The following is a 15,077-nucleotide window of genomic DNA, read 5'->3' as shown; positions in this document are numbered from 1 at the left end:
TGCTCGCGCATCACTTGGATGCGCTCTCGACGTTTGCCATTAAAATATCACCATAGAAACAGCCTTAAATAAACTATAAAAAAGGGTAAAGATCGTGTCTGAAAGCTCCAATCGATTTTTTATTGGTTAAAATCAATGGAGATTATCTCGTATTTTTCCATGGGTGCTCCAGCCCCCGAGCATGGGATCGGCGCCTATGATTAAGCCAACATCTGTGCCACACAATGCTGTCATTGCTTTGAGAGAGTTGCTCAGCACTGCAGACCAAACCACATTTTTAACTGCGTTACTGAAAACAAAAACACCGGTCTATGTAAAACAATACCCTCTCTCTCTTCAGAGAAAGAGAAGGGCATTGAACCTGTGATTGAAAATTTGTTGAAACAGGGTATTATTATTAACACACATTCGCCATATAACACACCTGTTAATCCTATTCTCAAAGCAGATGGACAAAGTTGGTGACTGATACAAGATTTGAGGAAGATCAATGATCTGATCATACCGCTTTCACCAGTGGTACCAGATGTGGTAACTATAATAAATTCAATACCACCTACACATAAATTTTATACTCTCCTTGATATATGCTCTGATTTTTTCAGCATACCGATATCTGACGAGGTGCAGCCATTATTTTTGTTTACGTACAGACAACAACAATTTACATGGACATGTCTTCTTCAGGGCTACGTTGACTCGCCTGCTGTGTTCTCTGCGATCGTGCACAAAAACCTCAGCAACATCAAGCTCCCACCGACTACATGTTTAATACAGTATGCAGATGAACTGTGAACAGGCCTCCATCATTGTCTGTAATGCAGAGGCGGGGTTTAATGCTTCAAGAAAGAAAGTGCAGTGGGTGACACCACAAGTCTCTTATCTGGGACACATTATCTCAGAAGGACAAAAAAGGAAGGATCTCTCCGGACAGAGTGGAGCTGGTAAAGAGATTTATTAAACCAGCCACCGTCAAACAAATGCAGAGTTTTCTGGGACTGACAGCATTGATGAGGTACATGTGTTTCCCACAGGATTTTGTGAGACTGTGGTGGGTGGACATCGGTTCCTCTAGGGGGGTCCGGGGGCATGCATTTTGTACTTTTAAATTTTAAATGAAACTGGGACTGATCTGTTAGATACGGCCCTAGAACACAAGTCATATAGAGACTAAATGATAGTTCATAAGGGTCAAACATGTAGAGTCCACATAAACCATAAAAATATGTAGCAAAAGAGGTTACCTTTTTTTTAAATTAATTTATTAATGGGGGCCTGTACTATACATCTGTATTTGTGGAACTAATGGTCATCTTTGTTTGTTAAATAATCCAGAATGCGCTAAACCATCATTATAGAGAAATAACAAATTAATAAAAATATATAATCATAAGCTGACCAATAAATAAATAAGTAAACTAGGTGAGTAGCCTATATAATTCAGTGCAAAAAGTATGCTCGCCTATTCTTTGAAAAAAAAAAATTGCACAGTTTTTATAAATCCAAATGTTAATAAAGTTTAAAATTCTATTTGTTTTCTTATTAAATGAAAAAAATGAACTTATTTTAAATGACGAAGTGGTAGAAGCAATTAGGCTTAAATCTTTTATTAATAATCTATAAAACCATAAATAAGAAACGCTTCAAAACAGCACAGAAAACCGCTAACACATCCCGGGTGCAGAGATGTGCTTGAAGCAATGAGCTTCAGAGCGCGCAGTCACGGTAAAGATCCCTGTGTAAACTGCATTAACAGTTTATTAATCATATGTTTCTTCTCACTTTTTTATTACAGTATTGTGCATGTGACGCCAATTCATAGTCCTTGTGTTGTGCGATTCTAAGTATGATGAGATTGTTCACGTACAGTGCAATCCACAGCCCTTTATCTACATATCAAGATTATAATGGGAATATGTCATACTGGAGAGTTGCTGACTGTCGTTACCGAACGCGACGCGCTGTTTGAGCGCTGAATGATTGCCAAAACACGGAAACAATTCTTCTGTCCCTCAGATATTTTAAGACAGCGAATGGAAAAGTAGTAGCACATACTGATTTGATAGGAGATTTAAGAGATCAGTGGATAAACCACTTAGACTAGTCTTAAAAGTTAAGACATGCTTTTTTGGTGTAATTGGAATTGGAAAAATAACATTGATTACCCCTTTGGTTAACTGCAAGTTGGTCAAGCTAGTTCTTAAGACACAGTCTTAATATCGTGACTGAACCCCAGGTGTGGCGGCAGCCATCTTAGGACAGGAAACTGGACAAAGCCGGTTTCAGTTTCTACTCAGGTAAGTTCAAGAGTAGTTTGAGTAATCTCTGGTTTTTCGGGCTCATGAAGGTGGATTGGTTTTTAGCGGGCTTCATTGCTATGGTAACTTACGCTACATGGCTACAGTTAGAGATCACAAACCCAAACTCGACCAATCAGCTGTGAGTAAAGTGACACGTATCTGATGAAATAAAGCCACTCCCCCTGTATCTGCTTGTCTTTTGCTGCTAATTATTAAATATATTTATATAAAATAAATTAAAACTATAAATAATTCATATGACAAATTAAAGGGTTAGTTCACCCAAAAATGAAAATTATGTCATAAATGACTCACCCTTATGTCATTCCAAACCCGTAAGACCTCCTTTCATCTTCGGAACACAGTTTAAGATATTTTAGATTTAGTCAGAGAGCTTTCTGTCCCTCCATTGAAAATGTAAGCACCATACACTGTCCATGTCCAGAAAGGTAATAAAAACATCATCAAAGTAGTCCATGTGACATCAGTGGGTCAGTTAGAAGTTTTTGAAGCATCTAAAATACATTTTGGCCCAAAAATAACAAAAACTACTACTTTATTCAGCATTGTCTTCTCTTCCGGGTCTGTTGACTGTTCCGCAGTGATGATGCTTCTTCTTCTTTCCTGTTTTAAGGCGGTTGGCATCCAGCTTATTGGTGCATTACCGCCCCCTTCTGCTCTGGACAGTGACGCTGCTGACCAGAGGTTGCGTTGTAACTTTGTCCGTCATTTTGACGGACAGGGTCGCAAAAAATCCGTCATAATCTATTATTAGCCGTCATTTTAATTTTCATCTTTTAATTATAATAACACATTTAATTGCTTTTATTTTTGTTCACATTTGAATTGGTAATTCAAACGTGAAATTTCTCTGTACTGTACTATAGGCTACGTGTTGGTAGCCATTAAAGAAAACGTAGTTTCATATTTATGTTTAAATAGTCCTATGTTATGTTTTAAATTCATCCATCTATTTGATTATGAAAAGTGAAGAGCATGAGTAATAAGATGCATCATAAGATGCGCAGTATGTTGGGAGACATGGAGTGTGTCAGACATGATTTTGACCACTTCATGAAGTTTTATTTTGTAGAAAGCTTTTCTTTAAAGTGAATTTCGTTTTGTAAAAAATGTATCTTAATTTTAATCAATGTTTCATCAATTGCCTGAATGTAATAAATAAGAAGCAAATATAGTAGAAAATATAATCATGACATGGAGGCGCGGGCACGATCACTGGCGCGTGAACTGGAACACGTCTTACATGAATGAACCGAAACTCTGCTTCTGAGAAACTAGCTTCTGGGCACTTGCCTGTGCGGTATTAAACGCATAGCAAAAGATTCATGCCAGTTTCATTTTTGTTCTGGATCCAGTGCTCTGCTGCTACATTGGAGCGCACTCGCTACTACCTGAACAGGGGTGTGAATTACAGTTACAATTTATTACAATAGATCATCCTCAGTGTAATCTGTCAACGTGACAGACGGCCTTCAGATTTTTCCGTCAATGTTAAAAAAATTCCGTCAATGACGGATAATTTTCGGTTAACGCGACCTCTGCTGCTGACGTAAGACGCTGCTGATGGGGGTCATGCACACTTATGCACCATTTTAAAAAAATATAGCAATACCAAAATACAAACAATGTAGAATAGCTTGAATACAGCGTGCGTCTCCCTCAGACTGTAAACGAAGCTCGGGCGCACCAGCTCACGTCAGCAGCATCACTGTCCAGAGCAGAAGGGGGCGGTAATGCACCAATAAGCTAGATGCCAACCACCATAAAACAGAAAGAAGAAGCATCATCATCACTGTGGAAGAGTCAACAGACCCGGAAGAGAAGACAATGCTGAATATAGTAGTAGTTTTTGTTATTTTTGGACCAAAATGTATTTTCGACTGGACATGGACAGTATACCTTACATTTTCAATGGAGGGACAGAAAGCTCTCGGACTAAATCTAAAATATCTTAAACTGTGTTCTGAAGATGAACGGAGGTCTTACGGGTTTGGAACGACTTTAACGAGTCATTAATGACATAATTTTCATTTTTGGGTGAACTAACCCTTTAATATAATTATGCCTATTATATTAATTGACAATATTAAACTTTGCTTTTAAATTAAAATAAATATAATACATGCATAATATATAAAGCTTTTAAACAGATTAAATTTACATGTATTCTTTTGAGCTCTTTGTGAAACTATATTAATTATTTGGTCTATTTGTTTGATTCACATGCATTGATATAGTCAGATATTTTCTCAATCTTTCACTGCATCAACGTGCTTTGTACATGCATTTAATTTAATTTTTTTCATAATCTCTTAATCTTCAGAAGAGACATGAATTGTACTGAGTTGTGCCCAATTCTGACCCCCTGCCAAATTATTACCCCCCTCGTTGAAGTTGCTTTCTGATTGCCTAATCCTAACCCCACCCCTAATCCTACCCCCTCCCCCACACCTAATCCTTAACCTACCAATACTAGGGGGGTAATAATTTGGCAGGGGTAGGAATTCGGCACAACAACGGCTCTCTCGTGAGAAGTGAATCAAACTGATGTACTCATTGTTCCGTGTGATTGGCTGTTTGCCGCATGTGTCACACTTTCAGGTGCACACGCTTTGCAAACTCTGGATTAAACCTGAGTTGACAGAGAAAGTTTATACCAAGCTTTGTGCAACAGTTGATCCTGATCTAAACCAAGTTGGATTTATCTGGATTTGTCAACTCCAAACCTACTATGAAAATCTGAGTGTGTTCAACTAGCTTCATGTTACAGGCCACCCGTCTTCATTTCTGACATGCTGTGTTTGAACATTTGTAAATTAGATCAGAAAGATTTTTCACATTATCACAAACTCAAAAATCATATGTTTTGCGTCGTTTATGGTTGCTCAAATTGCTCAAACCGAGAAACCACAAGGAGGTTTCATAGTTAAAAGTTTTTTGTCCTTTAGTAGCGTTTAGCTTCTGCTGTAACATTAAAATGTTGTCTTAGTACATATTAATTATTATATTAATTATTAAACCAAACCAAAATACAAAACTTTCACAAACACTGTGATTATTTTATTGAGTGATAAGCAGTGGGTTCAATCAGTGACATTATTAGATTTTATATCTGGCGCCTTCCTGTCACCTCCTCAACCTGCTTCTCTTAGTGTTTTTACATGTAGAAAAGGTGAAAATTGTATCACACCGTCCAGTTTTTCTCTGAGCTCCTGTTGCAGTTCTCAATTCAGCGTAAATGTCCTACAATGGTGACATTTTTCGCAATCACGGCAGAAAATCAAAATACTGCCCTAACATCACTAGCAGATATACACAAACCCAGACTAGAACTGAACACGGCGTGACGCCAGCTTCACATTCTCTATATCTGCCTCCTCGATGGCAGTCAAGTCTTTCAATTCAGTGGAAAATCATTAATCTTCATAACACGAGGATCACGTCCAACATGTGTTGCACAGTACAGACTTTTCTCCATCTCTTCCATTCTAATTTTCACTGCTTGCCCTCCACCTGAATTTCACATGTCACCAGATCCACGTGACTGCAAACAGCCTATTGTGTGAAAACAACATGAATTGTGTTAATGGTATGATCACAACAGATGGATGAGGTGTGAATTGTGTTAAGTGTTTTGAAAATGTGACTTAAGATCGGACAATAGGATGTTAGCAACTGTAAAAAACTGAACAAATTTGAAACAAACTACTTCCAAACAGATTTCAGAATAAAAAACAGCTAAGAGTCAGTGTGTTTGCTGATGTCTGACTGTGACCGACACTTGAAAAGCAATTTAACTTCCTTTATTTCAGAGAAAGGAAGTGAAAGAAATTTCAGAGCTGCTGTTCAACACGACAGTTCAGAAGAGAAAAGTCTTCAAATATTGTTTGAGGTGAGTGTTTCATCTTTCTTTTGTTGTTCTCATCTAGTTTAAAAAAAAAAAGAGTCCATAAATACATACAATATTTTCACTTTTAAATGCAGATCTGTGAAATGTGAGATGGGAAAAGTAGGGCTGAATAATAATGATTTATAATTAACTGACACATAATCTGTGCTTTCACACGTGTGCTGAAAACTACACCGCCCCGAACATGACATGCAGGAAAAAAATAGTAGGCTAAATCGTGCGCACGATTAATAAATCGAGGGAACAACTATGTAAAGCGTGCATCATGTGCGGGGCTCCATAGAAAACATCTGAAGCTTAGAGACGTTTATCTGAAGTAAACTAACCCTGAAACATCTCTGAGATACAAACCTGCTTTCTGGAAAGTGTAAGTGTAAGAGTGAGTGTGTGTGTGTGTGTGTGTGTGTGTGTGTGTGTTTAAAAACAGTGACAGGAAGAGCAGCACATTGACTCTATCTGGTTTGAGGCTGTGTAATATGGAGTGAATTTTGTCTCAAAAATAATTTACTTAAGTACCAAGATTCACACATGAAACCTAACTCACGTGCATAAAAAAAAATCATCTGTGCGAAAACAATTATATACATTCACAAAAAGCAATTCACATACACAAAATAAAGTTATATATTCATAAAATACATTTCACACACGCAAAACACAATTCATAGAACAGCTGTGCACAAAAGTTTTGAATGTTTGAAACTTATGAGTTTATCCTCACATTCGCGTGTGAATCATCTTGGATTTGTGTGTGTATTTCTGAGACAATCCTGGCACCAGACTCCTCCCACCGGGCCATTCATACTCTTTAGCCAATCAGATTGAAGCTTATCAATCGACCAATCATTATCACGTGAGGGCTTGCCTACTTGGGTGTTACATCATCAGCTATGGCCCAGTTTAAATCACTCAGAGAGGTACAGTTTGATCGCTTCATCTGTGTTTACTGAAGTAAGTGAAGTTAGAGATCAGTTGAAGCTATAGTTTATTAACTTGTTTACTCTGAGTGTGAACATAAACATTTATTTTAGGTACTGATGGATTGTTATGTTTACTTAATAAAGAATTATTCATGCGCATATCATACAACGTTAGGATTTTACATTAATAAACTCCATAGAACGCATAACAATGGTTTGACTTGATGAGAGATGTTGTATATAAATAGACGATTATGAAAATAATGTTTATTTATTTATTGAGGATAGGAAAGAGCAATCACAGCTCGAGGTGTGCGATAAATATCATCTGCTATAATATAGTAATTGTTGTTTTAATATGCGATCTGAATGAGTATATCCCTCACACACAGAGTTTTGAGCACGTATACACTGTGTGATGTAGTAGATGGGCTAGGATTTATAATGCACACTTTCGCTGCAAGATTTAGTCATATTTATATAATTTTAATATAGTTAATACGTAGGCCTATCGCACAAAGAGTGCAGTTTTTCTTTAGATATCAGCATGATAATAAATGTGACACTGATTTTATACAATTTTAATAAACAAGTTAATATTAAGTGAATTGTATTTTAGATACCATATTGCCTGTTTTTGCTCTTTCACCAACGAAAATAGTTCAAAACAAAACCACAGCGCAACACACAGCGGTTACTGCTTACTGAAGGAATCAAATTTTTTAATGAATCAGTTGAATCTATGATTCAGTGACTAAATAGATTATTATAGTCAAATGCTTCGTTGCTGAATGAATCAGCTGTTTGAATTTCAATGACTTGCTGCCACCTAGTGGCGACTTTGTATCTTTTCATGTTTAAATAATTTCAAATATCAGTATTTAACTTTTGTTTAAAATATCAAAAGATTGTTTATGCATTTGTAACTACAGGTTATTCATTTGTCACCTCAGAGCTGCATTAAAGGGATAGTTCACCCAAAAATGAAAATTTGATGTTTATCTGCTTACCCCCAGGGCATCCAAGATGTAGGAGACTTTGTTAGAACACAAATGATGATTTTTAACTGCAACCGTTGCCGTCTGTCAGTCGTATAATGCGTGTTGTAACGTCTGGATGGATCCGTTCTTGTCAATAAACTTTGGAATTTTCAGAACGCTTTTAACTTGGTGAACTGTGTTTTTAAATCACTAAATCGGCTCCGGCCAACTGCAACTTTTGGCATTTTTGTGGACCCGTGAGGTTAAACAGAAAACTCCAACTTCCTACCTCTGGAGACTTCAATAGGATCACTCCCCTTTTTTGGGCCCAGAGACTGACCAGCCAAATTCCACACACACAAATACACGTACATGCTTAGAAACTGTATGTACAGTTATTCTCAAAATATGACCCTGCCAAAATGTACCCGCCAGGTATGTCAAGTGCATGTATGATTTCCTAGTGTTTAGACTTAGTAAATGACTGTAGTGGTGCTAGTGTCATTTCTAATGATAAATTTGTCTGTAAACCATAACTTCTTATACAAGTTTAGACTCTATTTAAAACTCCTTGTAAGCCTCATTCAACAATGTATGTTACATAACTGGAAAATGCAATGTTCTATTTTTAATGGTACTGTGGAGAAAATACACTCCTATCTGATGTCTCCATAAATATTGCAAATCAACCCGCAAGACAAGACAAAGAAAGTTTGCCCGCCAAACTTTGCACACTGACCATTGGTTGTCCCAACCAAGGAGGTGTGTCGGCTTGTTTGTCCATAAAGACAGGCACAAACAGTTGCGCTTTCGGGACCACCATCTTCTTCAGCAAAAACTAACTTTCAAGTCCTCAGTTCAAACCTTTCCATGTAAACGGAAGAAACCAACGAGACTGCAGCCGTGCTGAACTGAAACTCGACACGCAGAACCGATGCAAGTAACCGCTTCTTATTTTAGATAATGAAACTGATTTCTGTGCTGGCTTTCAAGGACTTTCAGTGAGTTTTGCTACTTGTCTTCTCTCTTTTCCTGCCTTTACCTTCGCTCTTGTATATGTGTATATTCTCTGTATATATTTAGACGTATAACCTCTGTAGTAGTTTTCATATATTAAACACATTATATTCATTCTCGATTGTTCTTTTGCTCATTCAACAAAAACCAGGTCACTTTAACGTTTCAATCCGGTATCCTTGCTTTACGCATTGATGCTAGAATAGTAAGTCTTTCTCGTGGCCAGAGGAAAAAACCTTCCTTTTTATAATAGTCTATGAGGAGCTAACGGTTTGCTGGACAAACTCATAGTTTCTCTAAATAATTAGTAAACCAGAACTAATCATATATGTAATTGATTATAATTCATTGTAATTAATTCACAATATATGTATAATTCCCTCTTGGGTCGGTATATGTATTATAATTAATCATAAAGCTTTATGATTTATTATATTCATATATTTAGCCCATAAATTAATTAAACCTGTACTAAATCGTTACAGTGTCAATGGGAACTTCTTTTATAAGAGTAAATAAAACTTGCTTAGACAAATCCAAATTAAACCTTGCGGCTGGTGACGACACATTGATGTCCTAAGACACGAAACAATCGTTTGTGTGAGAAACTGAGCAGTATTTATATCATTTTTTACCTCTAAAACACGACTATGTCCAACTGCGTTCAGCATCCGGTTAGTGAGGTCAAAAAATGACGTTCTGATGACGGAAGTGATCTCTCACGCTTATACTTAAATGAGTGACCTCACTAAACGGATGCTCAAGGCAGTTGGATATATCGTTTCGTGTCTTAGGACATCAATGTGTCGTCATGAGCCACAGGGTTTAATTTGGATTTGTCTAAGCAAGTTTTATTTACTCTTATAGACGAAGTTCCCATTCACAAGCTTTTTTATACGACTGACAGACGGCAACGGTTGGAGTTAAAAATCATATAATTTGTGTTCTACTGAAGAAACAAAGTCACCTACATCTTGAATGCGCTGGGGTAAGCAGATAAACATCACATTTTCATTTTTGGGTGAACTATCCCTTTAAACTGTCTGTGTAAATGATCTAAATGCCACTTCAGATGCAGCTTCTGTTTGCTCTATTGCAAAGATGAATTTTGTTGAAACCTTTTTAATTTGATTGGCAACAGTCCTATTGTGTCTTATTATTTTAACTGAATTTGATTAAATTTATGATATTGACATAACAGATTTTGCATGTATAATTTGGTTTAAAAAATTGATTTATAAAGGAAAAATGCCCAGAAAAGGTACAAAAACAATTGAAATATATTGGGGGAAAAAATAATTTATGTTACTAACTGACCATCAAGCAGAATATGAAGAATATTAAAGCAGAACTAAGTAACTTTTTTTACCTTCATAAATAGTTTTCAAAGTCCTTACGATGGTTAATTGACTTGTAGTGGTGTGTTTGAGGCGTGCACTAACCCCCCTGGCATGTCTACGCCAGAAAACAGCACTTGCAAGTTGAGCTGCGCCGACCCGACACAATCTCGCCTCATGTTCACGTTCACGCGAGAGTGACAAAATTGCTTTACGGCAATTCAATATACACACAGCGACCTCACACAGTATGATCTCACTTCGATCATACCAAAACGACATTTATTTCATCATCAGTCATGGCGGAGCCACTAAAAAAACAGAGGAAACCATTGTCCGAAGATTCTAGGAAGAGAAAACGTGAACTAGACCGAGAGAGAGCTCATTCTCGAGTCAACCTTGGACCAGCTTTTATGGAATGGCGTCAACTGAAACAGAGCGAAGGACTTCAAACCGATTCCAACGTGGCTTTTATGTTGTTGAACTTGTAAGTAACCTTGCCAAACAACTTTATTTTCTTACTATTTCCATTAGATCTATTGTTATTTCATGTCCTTCGAGATATAGCTACTGTTATGTCATGTACTTAGCTTATCGGCTCGCAGAGATGCAAGCATGCTAATTCGCCCGCTATGTTACTATGTGGTGGGATTGATGAGTGTTTCTCTATTTGTCATGTACGGGCTTTATGTGAGACAACTGCAGTTCAACCGGCAGTTTCAATAGTATTGTAAATTCCCAGATTATTGTTTACATTGCGTCAGCGACTGGCTTCACTTTAGACCAATGCAAGATTTCAAAGATTATGCCAAGGCATGCGTTGCTCCTGACTGTTGTCCAAATTGAGTATTCATTTCCTTTGAAAGATTTACATATTATTGACAGTGTACTGCGCTGTTGAGGGTTGTAGTCCAGAGCTGCGATTGGAGCATTTATGACAGTGTGATTCACTAAAGGAACCTGTAGGGGGAGCTTCGCAAATCCTGCTTAGTTCTGCTTTAAAAACTCCTGAGTCAGCTGTCCACAACAGTCCCAAACCTGCCAAGGTACCAGCACAGTTACACGCTCAGAGTAACAAGGGAAAAGAAACAGTCAATGACTGTATAACATCAGACAGATCAGAGACGTGTCTGACGAAGAGAGACAGATGACATCAAATACAGCATTTTACATTACAGTATGCCATGTGATAATGTAAACAGATGGTAGAGACTGACACATTACTGTAACGCACTATGGTACAGTGAGATCATTTACTGTATTGGCAGCAAACTCTGTTCGAGCACAGACGGTGGCCATGGCCGTGTCATACTGATCGTTAAATTACTAAACTGAAAGATCATACTGTTGTGTTTCAGTGATTAAACCAAATGTTCTCATTACATATCACAATGATCTTGTGCTTGAAACAGCGATTATGTGGAATGAAAATATGTACAGCTAGAATGTGTTACATGTTTTGTGTGTCCTTGACCTAGTTTTCCCCAGTTTTACAGTCTGTTTAATTAGTTCATTTGATTCACCTGTCTAGTTAATAATCCCATCACTTCGTTAAGTTCCCTTTGTTTGTCACATGTATTTATTAGGAGCAGAGAGGAATGAGTGCTCGGAGATCAGCAATTTTGCAACAACTTCGAATCACTTCAAGAGGAATTCGGGATTCTTTTTCGGGATTCTGATTGGCTTACATGGGCTTGAGCTTCTCGTTACATTCTTGACGTCATATATACATGGGTACGTGTAAATGAACACTTTTCTGAAAACTGACATGTGTGCACGATGTTATTTTTGAAACCAGAGAGGTTGAAATGTCCGTTTATGAAAATAGCCGCCCATGTGTAAACGTATAGCCTAAACCCAGTGTTCTCCTTCACTCCTTGTCCGTTCTCGTTTACGCTAACATGTGTGTTATGCTGTCTATACCCTGTTGGAATCTCCTGTGTTTAATTAAAGTATTGCTCGTATCGTCATCTTCATCCTTGTCGTGCTTTTGATATACAGCAACTGAAACAGAATGAAAGCATGAGATCAGGTTTTATGTTACAAGATCAGTTTGGATTTTTGTGTTTTGAAAATGTACAGCAAATAAAAAACCTGACCTGACGCTTATTAACACTTGCCCCTTGGCCTCGTACTCATCGCCACACAGTAATTAGGAGTTTGAGGCAAAAGATATATTGGACCCTAATATAAAATCTCAAAATTATTTGTGCAGTTGTAATTGTGGTGAAAATGCTTTCATGCTACATCTGAGCTTCATTAAAAACACTGTAAATAATACATCTAAATGCACTTCAGATGCTGCTTCTGTTTCCTCCACAGTGCAAACATGGATTTTGTTGATACTAATTTAATTTGATTGATAACAAATCAATGTCTTGTTATTCTAATTGCATTTATTGAATACATGTAATAATTTACATGGACTCGGCTTCTCTCTGCTCAGGTTCTCTACATTAACATTTGCCAGCAACAACATCAGATCATTTGTCACTTTGAGAAGGGCAGTTTCAGTGCTATACAGACCTAAATCCAGATTGAAATGAATCAGAAATGTTGTTTTCATTTAAAAATGTCAAAAGTGGATTAAGAACCACCATTATTTTAGCCAAAAATGGCAATTTTTAGATCAGTCTATAATTATTGAACACTGAAGAGTCCAGACTTGTTTATTTTTTAAGAGGCTAGACCAGGACGGGCTTAAAATAGGACGGGACCAAGTAAAGTTCAGGTACAGTTTTTATCGAGCCAGATCAGCCTCAAAAATAATACATTTACAAAATTCATAAATACACAAGTAAAAGCAAAAATATTTCTTCAAATGCTTACACAAATGCATGTTACCTAAATAAATTTAAAATGTTTACACAAATATGTATATATCAAGTTCTTGAATTAATTTCCATCACACATTTATGAATGATGTTATGCATTTATGGATCGTTGAATCTGCATTTGTGAATCGTCACATGTGTGTCGACTGCTTTGAATTTGTGTGTGGTATTTTTAAGACCTTCCTGGCACATTCAAATTCATAAATATCTTTTTTTGGAGGATGTTCTGTTTAGCCAATCGCGGCAAGCTTTTAATCCACCAATCAAAACACTCCTTACTGCACAGACTCAAGAAGATCAACGTTGCTCTTGTACTGTGCATTGTTCCATGATCGGGTCCTTTATATAAAGACATTTTAATGGGTACTCTTTTTTTTTTTTTTTTTTTTTTTTTAGCACCTGATTACAACTTCTACAAAATCACATTTTGATTTATATCATTCACACAAAATACAGATACACTGTCTTATACACCAAAGCTGCAATTCAGATCAATCTGTAATGTTACTAAACAAGTGTTAAAAGTCCAGATATTTCATTTAATAACAACAGTTATGTAATGTGTAATGTGCAGTAACTTTTGATCAGGCATTAAAAACAGCTACCTCCACCTAAGGGTATTTTTGTTTGTTTTTAAACACTAGACCAGGGCTGGCAATTCCACATTGAGTTCTTTTTGCACAACTTACTGTATAATACCATGATAAATTCCTTTTGAAGATCTTGTTATATTTACACACAGGCTTCATTGACATCTTCGTGTCTGACTTGATCTTCTCCACACTTTCTAATATCCCGCCTTTACTAACTGCAAGTTGACAATAATGAATTGTGATTGGATGGTATTTTGTTCTCCAAATATACTATGACGAGATTGGGTACCTTTGTTTAGGCTATTCTCGCGTGACAGAAGACTACTACTTGCTTTTATGATCATCTAGCAATAAAGACAATTTAGGAAAGATGAAATATGGGGCAAAACTTTTTTTCATAATAAGTTGAGACACTAAAAATAGATCTTTTTCTTTCTGTCCTGCAGCTGCGGATTGGTGAAGGACGATGGCATCTGTAAATTATCTGCTCAAGAACTCGCTGAAAGATCTGGGAGATGCTGAACTAAAGGAGTTTCAGTGGGAATTAAAGAATGAGTGTATATCAAAGTCTGAAATGGAGAATGCAGATAGGTTAGACACTGTGGATAAGATGGTTGCACATTTTGGACCAGAAGAAGCTGTACAAATCACAGTGAAGATCCTGAGGAAGATGAACCAGAATAATCTGGCTGAGCAGCTAGAGAACAAACACAAGCAAGGTAAAATTAAAATGAAGTTGTTAAATGTGCTGTTTAAAATATAAATAAAATGTGAAACTAATTAATAGATTTTTTATAAATACATTTAAAATAATAAAGTTGTACTATTTTCCTATAACTGATGTCTCTCAGAGTGAATATTTACAGAATAAGTGAATATCTGCTGGCTTTCAGCTCAGTCTTTCGTCTGTTTTGCTGATGTGTTTGTGTGGTTTAATGTCACAGTATTTTCATCCTGATCTCTTTCTCTCTCACACAGCTCAGGCTGAGGGCAGTATTGAGGATCCTGCACTTGTTGGACCCAGTTCAAAACCGCTGGAGGGTAAATAATGATCACTGTCTGTACAGAGAAACCCCTGTAGGCCATAATGTAGGCCAGATCAGATGCTCTTAACCACTGCATGTTGTAAATGATTAGTGTTGAATCAGTCTTTCAATGGGCCTAG

At 36.9% G+C, this 15,077-nt stretch overlaps 1 protein-coding gene across 1 annotated transcript in view; it reads left to right on the top strand.

Annotated features, from left to right (window-relative positions):
* The first annotated feature begins 14,960 nt into the window (after positions 1 to 14,960).
* Positions 14,961 to 15,077, top strand: part of LOC125248459 (NACHT, LRR and PYD domains-containing protein 3-like) — a 9,379-nt gene continuing 9,262 nt past the window's right edge. Inside the window, exon 1 of the mRNA XM_048160749.1 lies at positions 14,961 to 14,969. Coding sequence (XP_048016706.1) covers positions 14,961 to 14,969 — 9 coding nt within the window. The remainder of the gene's footprint in view (positions 14,970 to 15,077) is intronic.

This window comes from Megalobrama amblycephala, linkage group LG1, assembly GCF_018812025.1.
Source record: "Megalobrama amblycephala isolate DHTTF-2021 linkage group LG1, ASM1881202v1, whole genome shotgun sequence".
Lineage (NCBI taxonomy): Eukaryota > Metazoa > Chordata > Actinopteri > Cypriniformes > Xenocyprididae > Megalobrama > Megalobrama amblycephala.
The sequence above is the reverse complement of the archived record's forward strand: the minus strand, read 5'-3'. Positions and strand labels throughout refer to the sequence as shown.